Source organism: Cebus imitator, unplaced genomic scaffold, assembly GCF_001604975.1.
Source record: "Cebus imitator isolate Cc_AM_T3 unplaced genomic scaffold, Cebus_imitator-1.0 Scaffold59, whole genome shotgun sequence".
NCBI classification, from domain to species: domain Eukaryota; kingdom Metazoa; phylum Chordata; class Mammalia; order Primates; family Cebidae; genus Cebus; species Cebus imitator.
The window spans coordinates 1,204,154-1,218,424 of NW_016107374.1; the positions used below are offsets into that span (position 1 = coordinate 1,204,154).

General features: G+C 55.8%; 1 protein-coding gene across 4 annotated transcripts in view; it reads right to left on the reverse strand.

Moving 5' to 3' along the window:
- FBLN1 (fibulin 1) overlaps positions 1-14,271 on the reverse strand; it is a 92,534-nt gene that overhangs the window by 33,771 nt on the left and 44,492 nt on the right. For 2 of the 4 annotated variants that reach the window (XM_017529471.2, XM_017529469.2), the window contains 2 exons: positions 13,510-13,641; positions 11,659-11,782 (listed from right to left, as the gene is read on the reverse strand). In XM_017529471.2, coding sequence (XP_017384960.1) covers positions 11,659-11,782; positions 13,510-13,641 — 256 coding nt within the window. Of the gene's footprint in view, positions 1-3,343; positions 4,161-5,647; positions 6,094-11,658; positions 11,783-13,509; positions 13,642-14,271 lie in introns of those variants that run through there. The other 2 variants (XM_037738899.1, XM_017529470.2) reach the window with 2 other exon arrangements.

Here is a 14,271-nt window from a genome sequence, read left to right on the forward strand (position 1 = left end):
TGCAGAAGGAGCACTCCTGCAGAAGGAGCACCCCTGCAGAAGGAGCACTCCCTGCAGAAGGAGCATCCCCTACAGAAGGAGCACTCCTGCAGAAGGAGCATCCCCTGCAGAAGGAGCACTCCTGCAGAAGGAGCACCCCCTGCAGAAGGAGCACTCCCTGCAGAAGGAGCATCCCCTGCAGAAGGAGCACTCCTGCAGAAGGAGCACCCCTGCAGAAGGAGCACTCCTGCAGAAGGAGCATTCCCTGCAGAAGGAGTATCCCCTGCAGGAGGAGCATCCCCTGCAGAAGAAGCATCCCCTGAAGGAGCACGCCCTGCAGAAGGAGCATCCCCTGCAGAAGGAGCATCCCCAGGAGGTTTCAGAGAAAGTACAGGGCTAGTGACACCTTGATTTTGGACTTCCAGCCTCCATAACCACAAAATGATACATTTCTATTCCTTTACACCACCCAGTCTATGGTACTTTGTTACAGAAACTAACTCGTGGAATTTGACCTGGATGCTTTTGGGTTGATGATCCTCAGAGAAAATAGCTTTCCTGCAATTTCAGAGTCTATTTCACAGTTGTCTCCTTGACTTTGCAAAGCTCACCTCCTGACTTTCTTCCACATGTACCTGGACCTTTTCTTCCCATGGTCTCTATGGTCTCTTTCCTACACAGCTTTCTATTTCATTTCCAGCGGTCTCTCCCTTGTGTGAGACCCTGACCTCAGCAGGAGCTGTGGTGGCTCAGTTTCAAAAGCTCCGAAGAGCAAGCCTGCTCTGGCCCCTGCACCTGCCATGTGCTCTGTGCACACTCTGGCCCCTGGAAAGAGCAAAATGTCTCCCAGCTTCAGGTGCTGTTCACCAAAGTGCCTACTGCACTTTCTGGGTATACCTGTCAATTATTTTGGGGTTCTGCCACTGTTTCCCACTGCTTTTTCCAGCACAGATGCCAAAGTCACGCAGGTGGGTCTGAACTGCATACAACCATACCTTGTTTAGTTGTAAATGTTTTCAATGGAGTTTTATTTTCCTATCTAGCTGTCTGGGTGTTTTTAGGTTGAGATCCAGAGAGCTTCAGAAATGACGCACCTGAATCTTCCCAGAGTCTCTATGCTACACCTTTTGCATATCTTTTTTTTTTTTTTTTTTTTTTTTTTTTTTTTTTTTTTCTGAGATGGAGTCTTGGTCTATCGCTCAGTCTGGAGTTCAGTGGTGCAATCTTGGCTCACTACAACCTTCGTCTGCCAGGTTCAAGCAATTCTCCTGCCTCAGCCTCCTGAGTAGCTGAGGTTACAGGTGCGTGCCACCACGCCTGGCTTATTTTTGTATTTTTAGTAAAGATGGGGTTTCATCACGTTGGCCAGGCTGGTCTCGAACTCCCAACCTTCAGTGATCTGCCTGCCTTGGCCTCTCAAAGTGCTGGGATTAGAGGCATGAGCCACCAACCTCGCCCATTCTGCATATCATATTTCATTCCAGCCTCACAGCCCTTTCGCCCTGAGCACACTGCCTCCTCCTTCAGTTACTAAGATATCCTCTTCTGGGTTTGGGAATTGCAAAGTGGGCTCTGTGAGATGGGGCTGGAGCAAAATCTCTCATCCAGCGACGCTGCCTCTCCCCAGCATTTGCTGCAGGGCAGGACGGGGGTTCGGAGCACAGACCCCAGCCCAGGCTGCCTGCGTTTGCGTCCCAGCCCCACGGGAAACCACCGTGGAACTTTGGGCATGTTCCTTCACCTCTCTCTCTCTTTTTTTTTTTTTTTTGAGATGGAGTTTCACTCTTGTTGCCCAGGCTGGAGTGCAATGGTGCGATCTCAGCTCACCACAACCTCCGCCCCCCAGGTCCAAGTGATTCTACTGCCTCAGCCTCCTGAGTAGCTGGGATTACAAGCATGCGCCGCCATGCGTGGCTAATTTTGTGTTTCTAGTGGAGACGGGGTTTCTCCATGTTCATCAGGCTGGTCTCAAACTCCTGACCTCAGGTGATCCACCCGCCTCGGCCTCCCAAAGGGCTGGGATTACAGGCGTGAGCCACCGCGCCTGGCATTTCATCACCTCTGTGCCTCCCTGCCCTCATTGTGGAATGGGGATATTAACAGAGCTTGCCTCACTAGGCTGCAGTGAGGGGTAAGCGAGTTACATGTTTGGAACAGCACGTGTCTTACGGTCAGCACTCAATGTTTTACCTGTTCGAGCTGTTGTTATCATTACAACAAAAATCACGCTTATTACTGTCTTTTCTCCCTGGGGGCTTGATTTACTAGGGACACAGCCAGGAAAGCACAGGTCTAGGACTCTAAAGTGATGTGAGCTCCACATATGACCTTGGATCCATCCAAACTCTCTGAATCTTCATCCCCATTTCAATGAAGAACCACATGAACACCGAGTTACCTTCCAGTGAATGAAGAAACCAACACTCATACATACGCAGTGCCTACTCTGTATCAGGTGCTGCCTGGGCTTTATTTCATGCCCTCTTCAAAATCAATCATGAGGTGAGCCTTGAGGCTCTGAGAGGCTGACGACGTATCCAGGGTCACAGAACTAGTAAATGGCAAGAAGGAAGTTCAGCCTCCTGCTCTTATTTTGCTTTTTCTGCAGTCTACTCTCTCAGCAGCATGATCTGGGAACATGGCTAAGGAGCCCCGCGGAGCTGCAGGGCGGGCTGAGCATTCAGGTATGCACACGCAAAACGCGGTGGGGTCCCAAAATGCAGCGGGAGGCAGGGAGTTCCACAAACAAGGGAGAGTCCCTTGGTGGGGATGCTGCAGAGGACCTTCTGGCAAGCTGTGGAAGGTCACTGGGCAGCCTCCAAAGCCCGAGAGGTTCCCCTACGTCTTCACTCTCCTACGCACATGGAGGCAAAGCTGTTCCTTCTGCCCGAGTCATCTGGCCCATGACAGATGCCTGAATAGGACAAGAATCCCTGCTGTGGCTTGCTGGCTTCACAGAAGAGATGTTATTTATTTATTTATTTATTTAGAGACAGAGTCTCACTTTTGTTGCCCAGGCTGGAGTGCAGTGGTGTGATCTCAGCTCACTGCAACCTCTGCCTCCCGGGTTCCAGCAATTCTCCTCCGCCTCCCGAGTAGCTGGGATTACAGGCACCCGCCACCACACCCAGCTCATTTTTGTATTTTTAGTAGAGACCAGGTTTCTCCATGTTGGCCAGGCTGATCTCAAACTGCCGACCTCAGATGATCTGCTGCCTCAGTCTCCCAAAGTGCTGAGATTACAGGTGTCAGCCACCAAGCCTGGCTGAGGAGATGATATTTGAACTAAGCCTTAAAAATGCTAGCCATCCATCTATCCATCCATCCATCCATCCGTCCGTCCCTCCGTCCTCTGTCCATCCACCCATCCACCCACGTTAATTCAGATGTTTACTCAGCACTTCTTTAGGCCAAACATTGCAAAGTTGCAAAGAATACAGAACTTAACCAGACATGATCCCTGCCTTCAAAGAGCCCATCTAGTGGAGGCGTTAAAAAACAGCCACAACACAGTGGGGTAAGTGCTCTGACGGAGGAGCCTGGGGCCAGGGGAGCTCAGACTAACTGCCCTGAGGCGGAGGCTTCTGAGCCAAGTCTGCAAGAAGAATGGCAGTTTGCAGGGGGACAGCATGGCACATGCCAAGGCCACAAGATGGCAGGTTCAGGGAAGGGCAAGCCACCCCATGGGCCAGAGCACAAGCACATGGAGGAGCTGCAGTGGGGCAGGCGCAGCTCAGAGGGTGGGAGAGGCCAGATCAGGCAGGCCCCCCAGTGCCATTCCAAGGAGGCTATGCTTCATCTGCTAGGAAGAGACAACCATGGAAGGTTCCAAGGAAGATGAGACCATCGCAACCAGGCTGGTCCTTCAGAGAGGCTCTTGGGCTACAGCTTGGAGAAGCCACTAGAATATGGGAGACCTGAGGCCGGTGCAGACCAGCCATGATCAGAGAGAGGGCTGGGAGACAAATCGGAGAGGGCAGAGTGTCCCATGGCACACTCACGGCTGTCTCAGCGCGAGGTGCGGGGCTGACTGTACGTCCAGGTCCATCCTCTCCACTAGGCATCAAGGTGGGCATCCCCCAAACACCGCTTACATGGAGTGCAGGTAGAACCTCAGGCCCCTGCAATCATCTTTACTTGACCCCACTGGGGTGTTCTGCCTTCCCGGCTTGGATTTCTGCCTGGAGACCGTGTGACCACAGTGTCACAGCCACAGAGATGCTAGTGACAGAAGCCGGGACTGGCAGAGTCATCTGTTCCCTGAACAGACATTGACAGAACACCTTCCGCATGCGAGATGTCTTGCCAGGAGCTGGGAATCCACACTGAATCAGACGGACCTGGCCCCTGCCTTCACAGAGCCTTCTGGAAGGTGGGGAAGACAAACGTGAAACACAAGTCAACAGGAACCGCAGCCTGTTGCCAGCACCATGAAGGAAATGTGTCATGAGAAGGACGGAGAGAAAACAGAAGCCAGGGATGGCAGGGAAGGCCTCTCTGAGGAAGGCACATGAGTTGGAGTGTAAGCAATGTTTAGGCCAAGGGTGCAAAGCCCGTGGCAGGGGCCCAAGGCAGCAGAGCTTGCAATGCGGCTCAAGGGAAGCAGGCAGGAGCAGAACAAGTGAGGCCTGGCTGGAGATTGCATGCAAGGTCTAAGTTATGCATGGCCTTCGGACATCTTGACATCTGGAGGCCTTAACCTTCCTTCCATCAAATGCGAAGGAAGCCAGGAAAGGGTTCGGGCGGAGGCTGCAAGATCGTTCCAGCTGCTAAGCAAAGAATGAGCAGCAGGGGAGGCGAGAGGATGCTGGGAGCAGCTGAGGGGAGAGCTGACTGGCTTGGGCGCAGGAGCTAGAGGGAGGCAGGTGGTTAAGGCCCTTAGTGGAGGTACTGTGGCAGAATGCAACAGCCAGGGCTGCGGAGTCAGTAAACCAGGGCTTCCATACCAGCTGTGACCTTGGGCAAATCAGTTGCCCTCGCCGAGTCTTCATGAAGATGACCACCTGCCTGGCAGGACTGGTGTAAGGCCTGTGTGGGGTCCCGTGAGTACCACATGCATTGTGTGGTTTTGCCTCCCCCTGGCACAAGGCCAGGAGCCTTAGAGGGGGCAAACGACTTCACTGAGGCCAGAGCTGCCTCCTAGGAGCTGCAACCACATCTGCGCTTCCGCGTCCCAGATTTGGCCTTCTCATCCAGACAAACAGAGCTCAGGCTTCGATCTTAGGAGACAGCCTTCGTGTCTCAGTGAAATGCTCACCTCTGGGGACACAGCAAAGAACCAGGCAGGGGCCAGCAGGCCTGCTTCCTCGACCTGGCGTGGCCATAACAGGCCATGCAACCTTGGCCAACCCTTCCCCTTCTCTCTGGGCCTCGGTTTCCGCATTGGTAAAAGGACAGGGCCCTCCACCAGCACCTTTATTGTTTGGGTTCAACACAAAGTGAAGACGAGTTAACGCCTCTGAAATGGTGCACCCGGCACGGCCTCCCTGTCAGTACAGACAGTGGGCTCTGTGAACAAGGACCCCCCGAGCACACACACCGCTAATGGGGAGCGCTCCTCAGTCAGCCCTCAGAGGTACCAGGCGGTGGCACCAGTGCCCGGCTCACCCCCAGGTAACAAGTGGCACAGACTCCCAACCATGCCAAATAAATCCAAGGCACGCGAGGCTCACGGTGTGGGACGCTTGCTAAGACTTTATTATTGCCTCGGAGGGCAGGGTTAGGAAAGCGACAGGAAGGAGACCCCGCGAAGCGAGTGCTCAGAGCTCTGCAAACACAAAGATGAAAACCTTGGCCACAAAGGAGCTGACGGTGCCGTGGCGATGGAGATCCATCTTGACGGTCAGGAACAAGTCCCTGGGCTCGGGGATGGGCTTGGTGAGGGCCACCAGCCCGCTGTGGGGGCTCACCTTCTGGGTGGTGAAAAAGCCCTCCTCATTGCCGCCGGTGATGGCCAGCTGCATGCTGTCCCCGGGGACAGCACTGGAGGGGCCCATGCGGAAAACTGCCGCGGGCACTTGGATGTTGGTGGGGAAAGAGAGGTGGTAGTAGGTTATTCTCAGAGGCAGCTTGGAGCACTCCCGATTCTCATGGCAAGGCAAGCGCTCACAGCGGCTGCAAGAAAAGTGGGCAGAGAGACAAGAAGAGGATTAGGGCCGATCCAGCAAGCGGAGAAACGGCAGAGCGCAGGGATGCGGGGCTGGCAGGCAGGGCCTCCCGCCGCCCCTCTGGCCGATTCAGCCAACACGCAGGACGCCCCTCACTCACCTGCGGGAGGCGGCGTGGACCTCCGGGCTGCTGACTCAGGCACTAGCCTCTTCCAACACCCTCTGGGGTGCTGGGTGGCCAAGGGCGAAGGGCTGTGCCCGGAGTGAGGTATGTCCCCTCCTCACTGGCAGAGTCCCACCCCGGGGGCACTCCACAGGCACACCCTGCCCTTCCCAGACCCTCGCCCAGACGGTGGCCAGGGCTACACAGGGCTCTCGGGTGGGTCCCAGAGATGACCCGTGACTGTCTCTGCCACTAGCAATCAGGGCTGTTTACCAAGTGCCCAGCTATTCCTCATCATGCACTCGCTAGTGTGATCACTGCCACCACACCGTGACAGTGGCTTCGTGCCATTTTTCTCATGCGGACAGAGGCTCACAGAGAGAATGTGGCCTTCCTACTTCGCAAGATCACAGAGTGAGTGAGGGAGCCATATCTCTGCTCAGGCGGTGCAGTGGGCTCCCCATACTAAGCCTTATGTTCCAGGCCCAGGACCCCACTTGTTCCACAGAGTCAGTTCAGGGCTTGGAATGGAAATGGGGACAGATCCCAACTTCCTGTGATAAAAACAGAAACAGGTCCTAACTTCCTGGGTGGACAGAGGGACAGGTCCTGTGATGGTTAATACTGAGTGTCAACTTGATTGGACTGAAGGATACAAAGTATTGATCCTGGGTGTGTCTGAGGGTGCTGCCAAAAGACAGCCACATTTGAGTCCGTGGGCTAGGAAATGCAGACCCACCCTTCATCTCGGTAGGCACCACAAATCGGCTGCCAGCACAGCTAGAGTATATGCAGGCAGAAAAATGTGAAAAGAGAGGCTGGCCTCGCCTCCCAGCCTCCATCTTTCTCCCGTGCTGGATGTTTCCTGCCCTTGAACAGTGGACTCCACGTTCTTCAGTTTTGGTACTTGGACTGGCTGTCCTTGCTCCTCAGCCTGCAGATGGCCTATGGTGGGACCTTGTGATCATATAAGTCAATACTTAATAAACTCCCGTTTACACATATCATGGAATATATACGCATGCCATTAGTTCTGTCCCTCTAGAGAACCCTGACTCATACAGGTCCGAACTTCCTGTGGTGGAGAAAGAGACGGGTCCCAACCTCCTGCAGTGGAGACGGGGACGGGTCCCAATCTCCTGCAGTGGAGACGGGGACGGATCCTAACTTCCTGCAGTGGAGACAGGGATGGTTCCTAACTTCCTGTATGGGATGAGCACAGATGATTCCAACTTCCTGTGACAGGGAGGAGATAGGCATTATCTTCCTGCTACAAGATAGTAACAAGTTCTAACTTCTTGTCACAAGATGGGACAGGTGTCATCTCCTGTGTCCTGAACTCCTGGCCCATCACACTCTGAAGGCGGCTGCCTTGGGAAGCAGGGCCCAGGCACGGAGCCCCAGAGGACCTGGCCCAGACGCTCTAGGAAGTCCCACCCTCTGGGCTGTGTCTGGGTGCTCCAGGCAGGAGCATCCTCTCGCCCTGGTCTTCCAGCACTCTCCCTTTTGGCTGTTTAAGTTTCCGTGTCTCATGCTGGTTACGTGGACTTCCTTGACATTTGACATTTATTGTGAGCAGGGTCTCCTTTTGCCCCCTCTTTCCAGGTTTGTCCGGACTCACAGGAGGCCTTGCATTTACTTGGCTAGTGAACAGCCAAATGCTTAGAAAGGACTGGCCTGGGAGTCAGGGGCACTGAAAGGGCGTGCCCTGTCTGGGAGGGGCCCAAAGTAGAGAAGGTAGGCACGGGTGCTGCTGGCGGCGGCCTGCCCAGAGATGCCCAGTGCTCCGGGTGATCTGAGAGCTCTGCCCCAGGAGGGCCTCTGAGGAGTGCCACCAAGGCGGCAGTGAGCGGGGGAGTGCAGGGGACCCATGACCTGCGCTTCCGGGAGCAGGGAGCAGGCTGCGCCCACAGGCCCTCCTTCCGCCGCCTCCCGCCACTCTCCCATCGTCCTCCCGCTCTACAGGCAGGAAAACAGGTGCCAGTGAGGACGCAGAGCTTGCTCGTGGCTCCATGGTGTGTAGTCAGCGGCAGGCATGGCTTTCAAAGTCAGCCTGTCTTGTGTCAAAGCTTTGACACACACACACACACACACACACACACACACACACACAGACACGCACACATGCGCACATACACACCAGCGGCTTCAGGACCGGCCTGGAGGGGGCTGGTCGGCAGGTGGCGCTGGAGTCGCCCCGGTGGGATTTCCGCTTCCCCGCTTCCCCCAGCGTGGCCGGTACTGCCCAGGGCTGGGGTTTTGTTTTGCCAGAGGGAAGCGTTCACCCAGCAGGCGTGGAGGAAAGCAGCCTGAGCTGTTCTGGTGCAGCTCTCCCGGTCATCACACACAGCGAGCCCGACACTCCGCCTAGAGGCCCCATATCCGACCCCACAGTCAATCCTCAGGGCACCCTAAAACCTTCTCTGCACCAGGAGTTTCTGGGCTGGCTCCTTCTCAACAAAAGGCACGGCCTGGGGCTCTCTGGCCCCAGCACAGGGCTCCACACCCGCTATTTGCTTAGCAAATGACTAATGCACAAATAAACACGTCCTTGACTTTCCTGGTAAGTCCTGGCTTTAATTATCCCACTCTGCTCATTCAAACTTATTAAAACACCAGAAATCGTTAACTACTCTACCTGGCAAACTGCCTGTCAGACTGGGAATGCATAAAAATCCCTTTTAGCCAGTGTGTGTAGATCAGGGACAGGCTGTCATCACTGAATCTATTACAGGGGAGGGCACAGATGAGCCTGCCTGGTCCCTGCCTGGCATGCAGGACCTGGCTCCTGGGACCACAGGCACCTGGTTCCCAGACATGTCCTCTCATCAGGCCATGCAGCCCGGGCCATGTCACACGTTTGAGGACAGTGTGCTCCAACTTGCCAGTTCAACACATGTGACCCTGACACCCCAGGCTCTATGAAAACGATCCTAAGCCACCACACACCAGAGAAAAACAGCCCTCAAGACCCACGTCCTCCTCCAGGGAGTCACTGCCATCCCGGCCACCCCAGGTGCTTGTGGACAGCCCTGTTGGCATTTTCCTGACTGTCACACACTCATCGTCCTGCAGACAAGCCCCAGGAACCGGCCAAGAGAGGGGGACCCTCAAAGGCTCTGTCTCCACCACCATCCACCGTGTTACACCTTCAGGACCACAGCTGTTTGCTCATGTCCCATCCCTGGGAAGCAGCCACCAAGGCCACAGGTCATCCGGGGCCAGCCCCACTGAGGGGCTAAAGAGGGTGTGTCTGGTCCCAGCAAAGGCTGTGGGACAGCTTTGCACACTTCCTCCTGCGGGTAGGACTGTGGTCGACCGGTCCTGTCCACAAGGCCGAGCCCTGTGGTTTGCGGCCCAGTTTCCTGGGTCATGCTCCAGTTACCAGCCCTTGGCCGCTGGGACGCTCCCCAGATAGAAGAGGAGTAAGTGGAGAGAGAGAGAGAAAGCCACAGAAGCCGACTCTGCCGTCCTGTCCGTCAAGGCTCCCGAGTGAGCCATTCTTGCTGAGCTGTTAACCACAGAAGCGCTGCCCACGGGTCCCTCCTAAATACGGCTCTTTTAGATTTTAAAAATTGCTTTCTGAAGGTTAAATGAAAAAACGCTTTAAGAAGCTTGGATTTTGGTGAGCAGGAAAAGGGGCTGTAAAATACAAAACTCCAGTCTGAGGGTTAGCAGTGCTGAGAGGGGTGGCCCCTCCTTTCTGTCAGCCTCGGAAGTCCAAGGGCTGGGACAAGCCAGGTGCCCAGCAGGTCAGTCCCTCACTGCACAGCATGCAGGGCCCAGGTTTCAGGCTGAACACCCCATTTCACTGCACACACGTGCAGACTCCCACCCCCTCTGCCTAACTCACTCCTTCTTCCACCTTCATGCAGGCGTGGTCGACTCCAGGCAGCCCCCTGCCCACCCTCATGCCCAGCCAGCTGGGGGGCCCTCCTCCCTCTTAGCACACGCTCCAAAGGCCAAGTCAGTGCAGGGACAAAGGCTCACTGTCTACCCAGGTGCCTGCACACAGTAGGTCCAAGAAGAAATGACCTTCTCCAGCACTGAGGGTGGCAGAGGCTTCCACAGCTGGCATGAGGGGTGGAGCTGGGTTCTGCCGATCTCAGCCATGAGCTCAGCACACATGGCCAACCCGCCCATGATAGGTAGTTTCGTGACTGTGTGCAAGTTGGAAATTGAGGACACAGCCACAGCCAGCCCCCCGGAACCCTGAAGCCCAGGCGCTGACAAGGGCTGCGGAGAGTGAACTCACAATGACAAACAGCTGCGCAGCCTCAAGCCGAGGCCACGGAACTTTCTAAATGGCTCCGAGAAGCGCTGTCGCTGCCTGCCAGGCTATTGCATAACCATGAGCTCTTCGGGATGCTACGGACTTGCAAACTCAGTGTTGGGGCAGCTTTTTCCTAACCCAAGCTCTAGAAGGAAGCAAGATGTTGGGTTTTCAAGCACAAGGAAGCCCGTGCTGGGAAACAGCAGATCAGGGAAGCGGCAGGGCCAGCCAACGAGCAGCCCCAATGTCAGAAAATACGGAGGGACAATGGGGCTGCTCAGTGACCCAGAAGGCTTGCCATGCCATGAGCAGCTGCCCCTCGGGCCAAGCAGTGGACACTACCACTGACCCTCAGGTGGTGGGGGGAGCTAGCCAAGAGCCCAAGTCCTGGGAAATAGCTGGCTGCCGGCACTGAACACTCAGAGTGCTGGGGGAGGTCACAAGTCCACAGTCCCGAGATCCGTCCCAGTGTAGAGCTTTTCCTGAAACAACTGACAGTGGCACTAAATAAGACTTTCTGAATATACAGTTGGGGCAGGGGGATAAGAAGTGGGAACCATGGTCTCAAATGCATGCCGTGATGGCCCAGGAGTGGGTGAGCTTACAAAGACATAAGGCCACCTAACCCCACATTTAGGATCTGGAATCTTTGATGCTGTTCCCACAGCGTCACCCAGCTGGACGAATTCTGGCTTTCAGCTGGGCACCGAGTAACAATGTCCAGCATGTCACATCGACTCCCTGGCTTTGGGCTGACAGGGAGACATTGCTACCTAGGCATCTGAGTCAGAGCATGTTCTGACATCTGTATGTTAGATGAGGAAACTGAGGCCCAGAGAGCTTGCCCAAGGCTCTACCCTAGGGAAAAAGAGGGCTGTGGCTTCTGCCTGGCTCTGTGCACAGCCCTGGCTGACAGCATGACTACAGATCCCAGCCTCATTTGCCGTTACTCCCTTGACTTCCTGAGACCAGAGTCACTAATATTTAGGGGCCTGAGGGGCAGGGAGCTAGTGATCTTTGAGTGTCCTGAGTCCCTCATGGGAGGACACTGAGGTCACAGCCCCATAACCACCCATCCAGGAGCTGGGCCACCAGGAAGGCCAAAGACAGACGATGGCATGGCCCAAGGGACTTACGTGTCTGCAGAGCGGCGGTAGTTCTCAGGGCACTCGAAGGACAGGCAGCGGAAGCCGCCCTGGATGTTGAAGCAGGTCTCGTTGATGGAGCAGTTGTGGGTACCAGTCACACACTCATCAATGTCTGTAAGAGACCCCACAGAAGCACAGTGAAGGCAGAGGCTGCAGGAGCCATCCCCATCTGGGGACGGAAGAGTCCGGGCCTCCCATCAACTGGGGTTAGGAGTGGGAGTCAGGCCAACCCTGCCCTCCACTGGCTGATCTTCGGAGCAGTGTCCTATGGCGGTTCTTACATTTATAGGATATTTACATTTATAAAGTGTTAACTTATTCACAATCCCCGGAGGGAGTGTGATATGGTAAAAGTAAACATTACATGATGGGTCCTGGGAGTGCCTCTCAAGGACAAGTGACGAATCCTTCTAAGAACTCAATGAGGCAGACACTGTTATGATCCTTATTTTATGAGGAGCTCACAGAGCTTAAGAGACCTGTCTGAGGTCACACGTTTTATAAGTGTCAGAGCCAAGCTTTGAACCCAGGCAGGCTGGAATCAGAGTCCATGCATGCCGAGCCTCTCTGCGGCTCCCAAGGCAAGACACCCTTACCCTAGGTGTGACTCAACCTCTTAGGAGAGAAGGGGCAGGAGCTGCTAGCTCCACATCACAATGAGAAAGACAGGCATGAAGCGATCATAGGCCTTGCCCTGTGTGCTGGGGTTGGTGGCTGTTCAGGGTGGACCAGAACCACCAGGCCTGGGGCTCCTGAGATGGGGCCTGGGGCGCCACACTGAGAGGGCCCTGGAGATGGAGGAGCAGGCCAGTTCCCGCAGACTCTGGAGCGGCCAAACAGTGGGGCTCGGGGGCTGTCCCCCAGCCTGGGAGACACCCATTAAGAGGTGGAAAATGCCCACGCATTGGTGGCAAAAACAACACTCCCCAGCCTCAAAGGCCGGCTCAGGAATGTGTTTATGCTGAGTCTGGGCGGGACCCCAGGCTGTGGTGAGGGAGCCTGGCCAGGAGAAAAGTCATTTGCTCCCTCAGAAATGCAGACACAAATGCCCTTCCATCCAGAGCCCAGGACCAGCAGAGGGGCCTCTCAGGAAACGCCGCAGCTCCTGCCTGCCTTTCAGTGAAGCCACCTTCCTCATAACCAGAAGCTACATCTGTAGGACCCAAGGGGCTTCCGGAGCCCCAGGTCCACAGCCCCATGCGGGGCTCCCAAGGACCTGGCTGGACAGCCCTGCCTCCGTGACTCAGCCTCTGGACCAGTGTGTACACCGAGGATCACACTCACAAGCATCCACTTAGCACCCGCTGTCAGGCATTGAATGGATGTTACCGGATGGCTCTGGGGGACACACACTGCCCCAGTGCATTCTTAGAAGCGGGGGCTGAATACAAAATGGGTGCCGCTAGCCCCCATTACTTAGCCCACTCTGGAGCTGACCCATAGCCATGAGCGCCCCGGGCCACCCCACACCAGGCCACACCATCCCCTGGCCTGGACGGCTTCCTCCCTGGTGGTCATCTTCCCAAAGGCCTCTCTGTTCCTACCTTTTCAGGGCTGCTGGGGGAGGGAAGGAGGGGTCACGTGTTCCTGCTGGGTGTAGCCTTCGCGGGGGTCAGACAATTCAGAGGACAAGTGTGCTGGGGCCTGGTGTGGGAGACCAGGGTCCTGCAGACCCCAGGACACCCCTTGGACGGCAGGGGCTGCTCTCCCTGAATGCATCCCATCTGTGCTGTGGCCCTTGGGTTGGGGAAGCACAGCCCCGGAGCCTGGCCTCCGCCCCACAACACTGCAGAGCCCCCAGCACAGCACGAGGGACCCCAAGGCGTTCCGCCTGCTCACCTCGGCAGTTGCGGCCGTTGGGAGCCAGCTTGTAGCCAGACGCTGGGCAGCTGCACTGGAAGCTTCCAGGGATGTTGATGCAGCGGTAGGAGCAGATGTGGCCCCCGGTGGGCAGGGCACACTCGTCGATGTCTGCAACAGCAAAGCCCACCTCAGCCTCTGTGTCCTGGCACCTGGCCACGCTACTTCACCCTGGGGGCTGCACTGGGGCCCAGGAGGGCAGCAGCACAGGACAAGCTGAACACAGGAAGCCTCAGAGACCATCATGCTCAGAGACGTGATGGGATTAGCCTAGGGTCACACAGCAAGTTCATGGTGTGAAGTATGTGTGTGGCAGGCAGGGGGAAATATGGATAACACTTGACTAATAAGAAACAAACACACCTCAGCTGGGTGCACTGGCTCATGCCCGTAATCCCAGCACTTTGGGAGGCCGAAGAGGGCCAGCCACAAGGTCAGGAGTTCAAGACCAGCCTGACCAACATGGTGAAACCCCATCTCTACTAAAAATACAAACAATTAGCCGGATGTGGTGGCATGCGCCTGTAATCCCAGCTACTCAGGAGGCAGGAGGCAGAGGTTGTGCTGAGCCAAGACTGCTCTACTGCACTCCAGCCTGGTGACAGATTAAGACTTTGTCCCCCGCCGGGCGCGGTGGCTCAAGCCTGTAATCCCAGCACTTTGGGAGGCCGAGGCGGGTGGATCACGAGGTCAAGAGATCGAGACCATCCTGGTCAACATGGTGAAACCCTGTCTCTACTA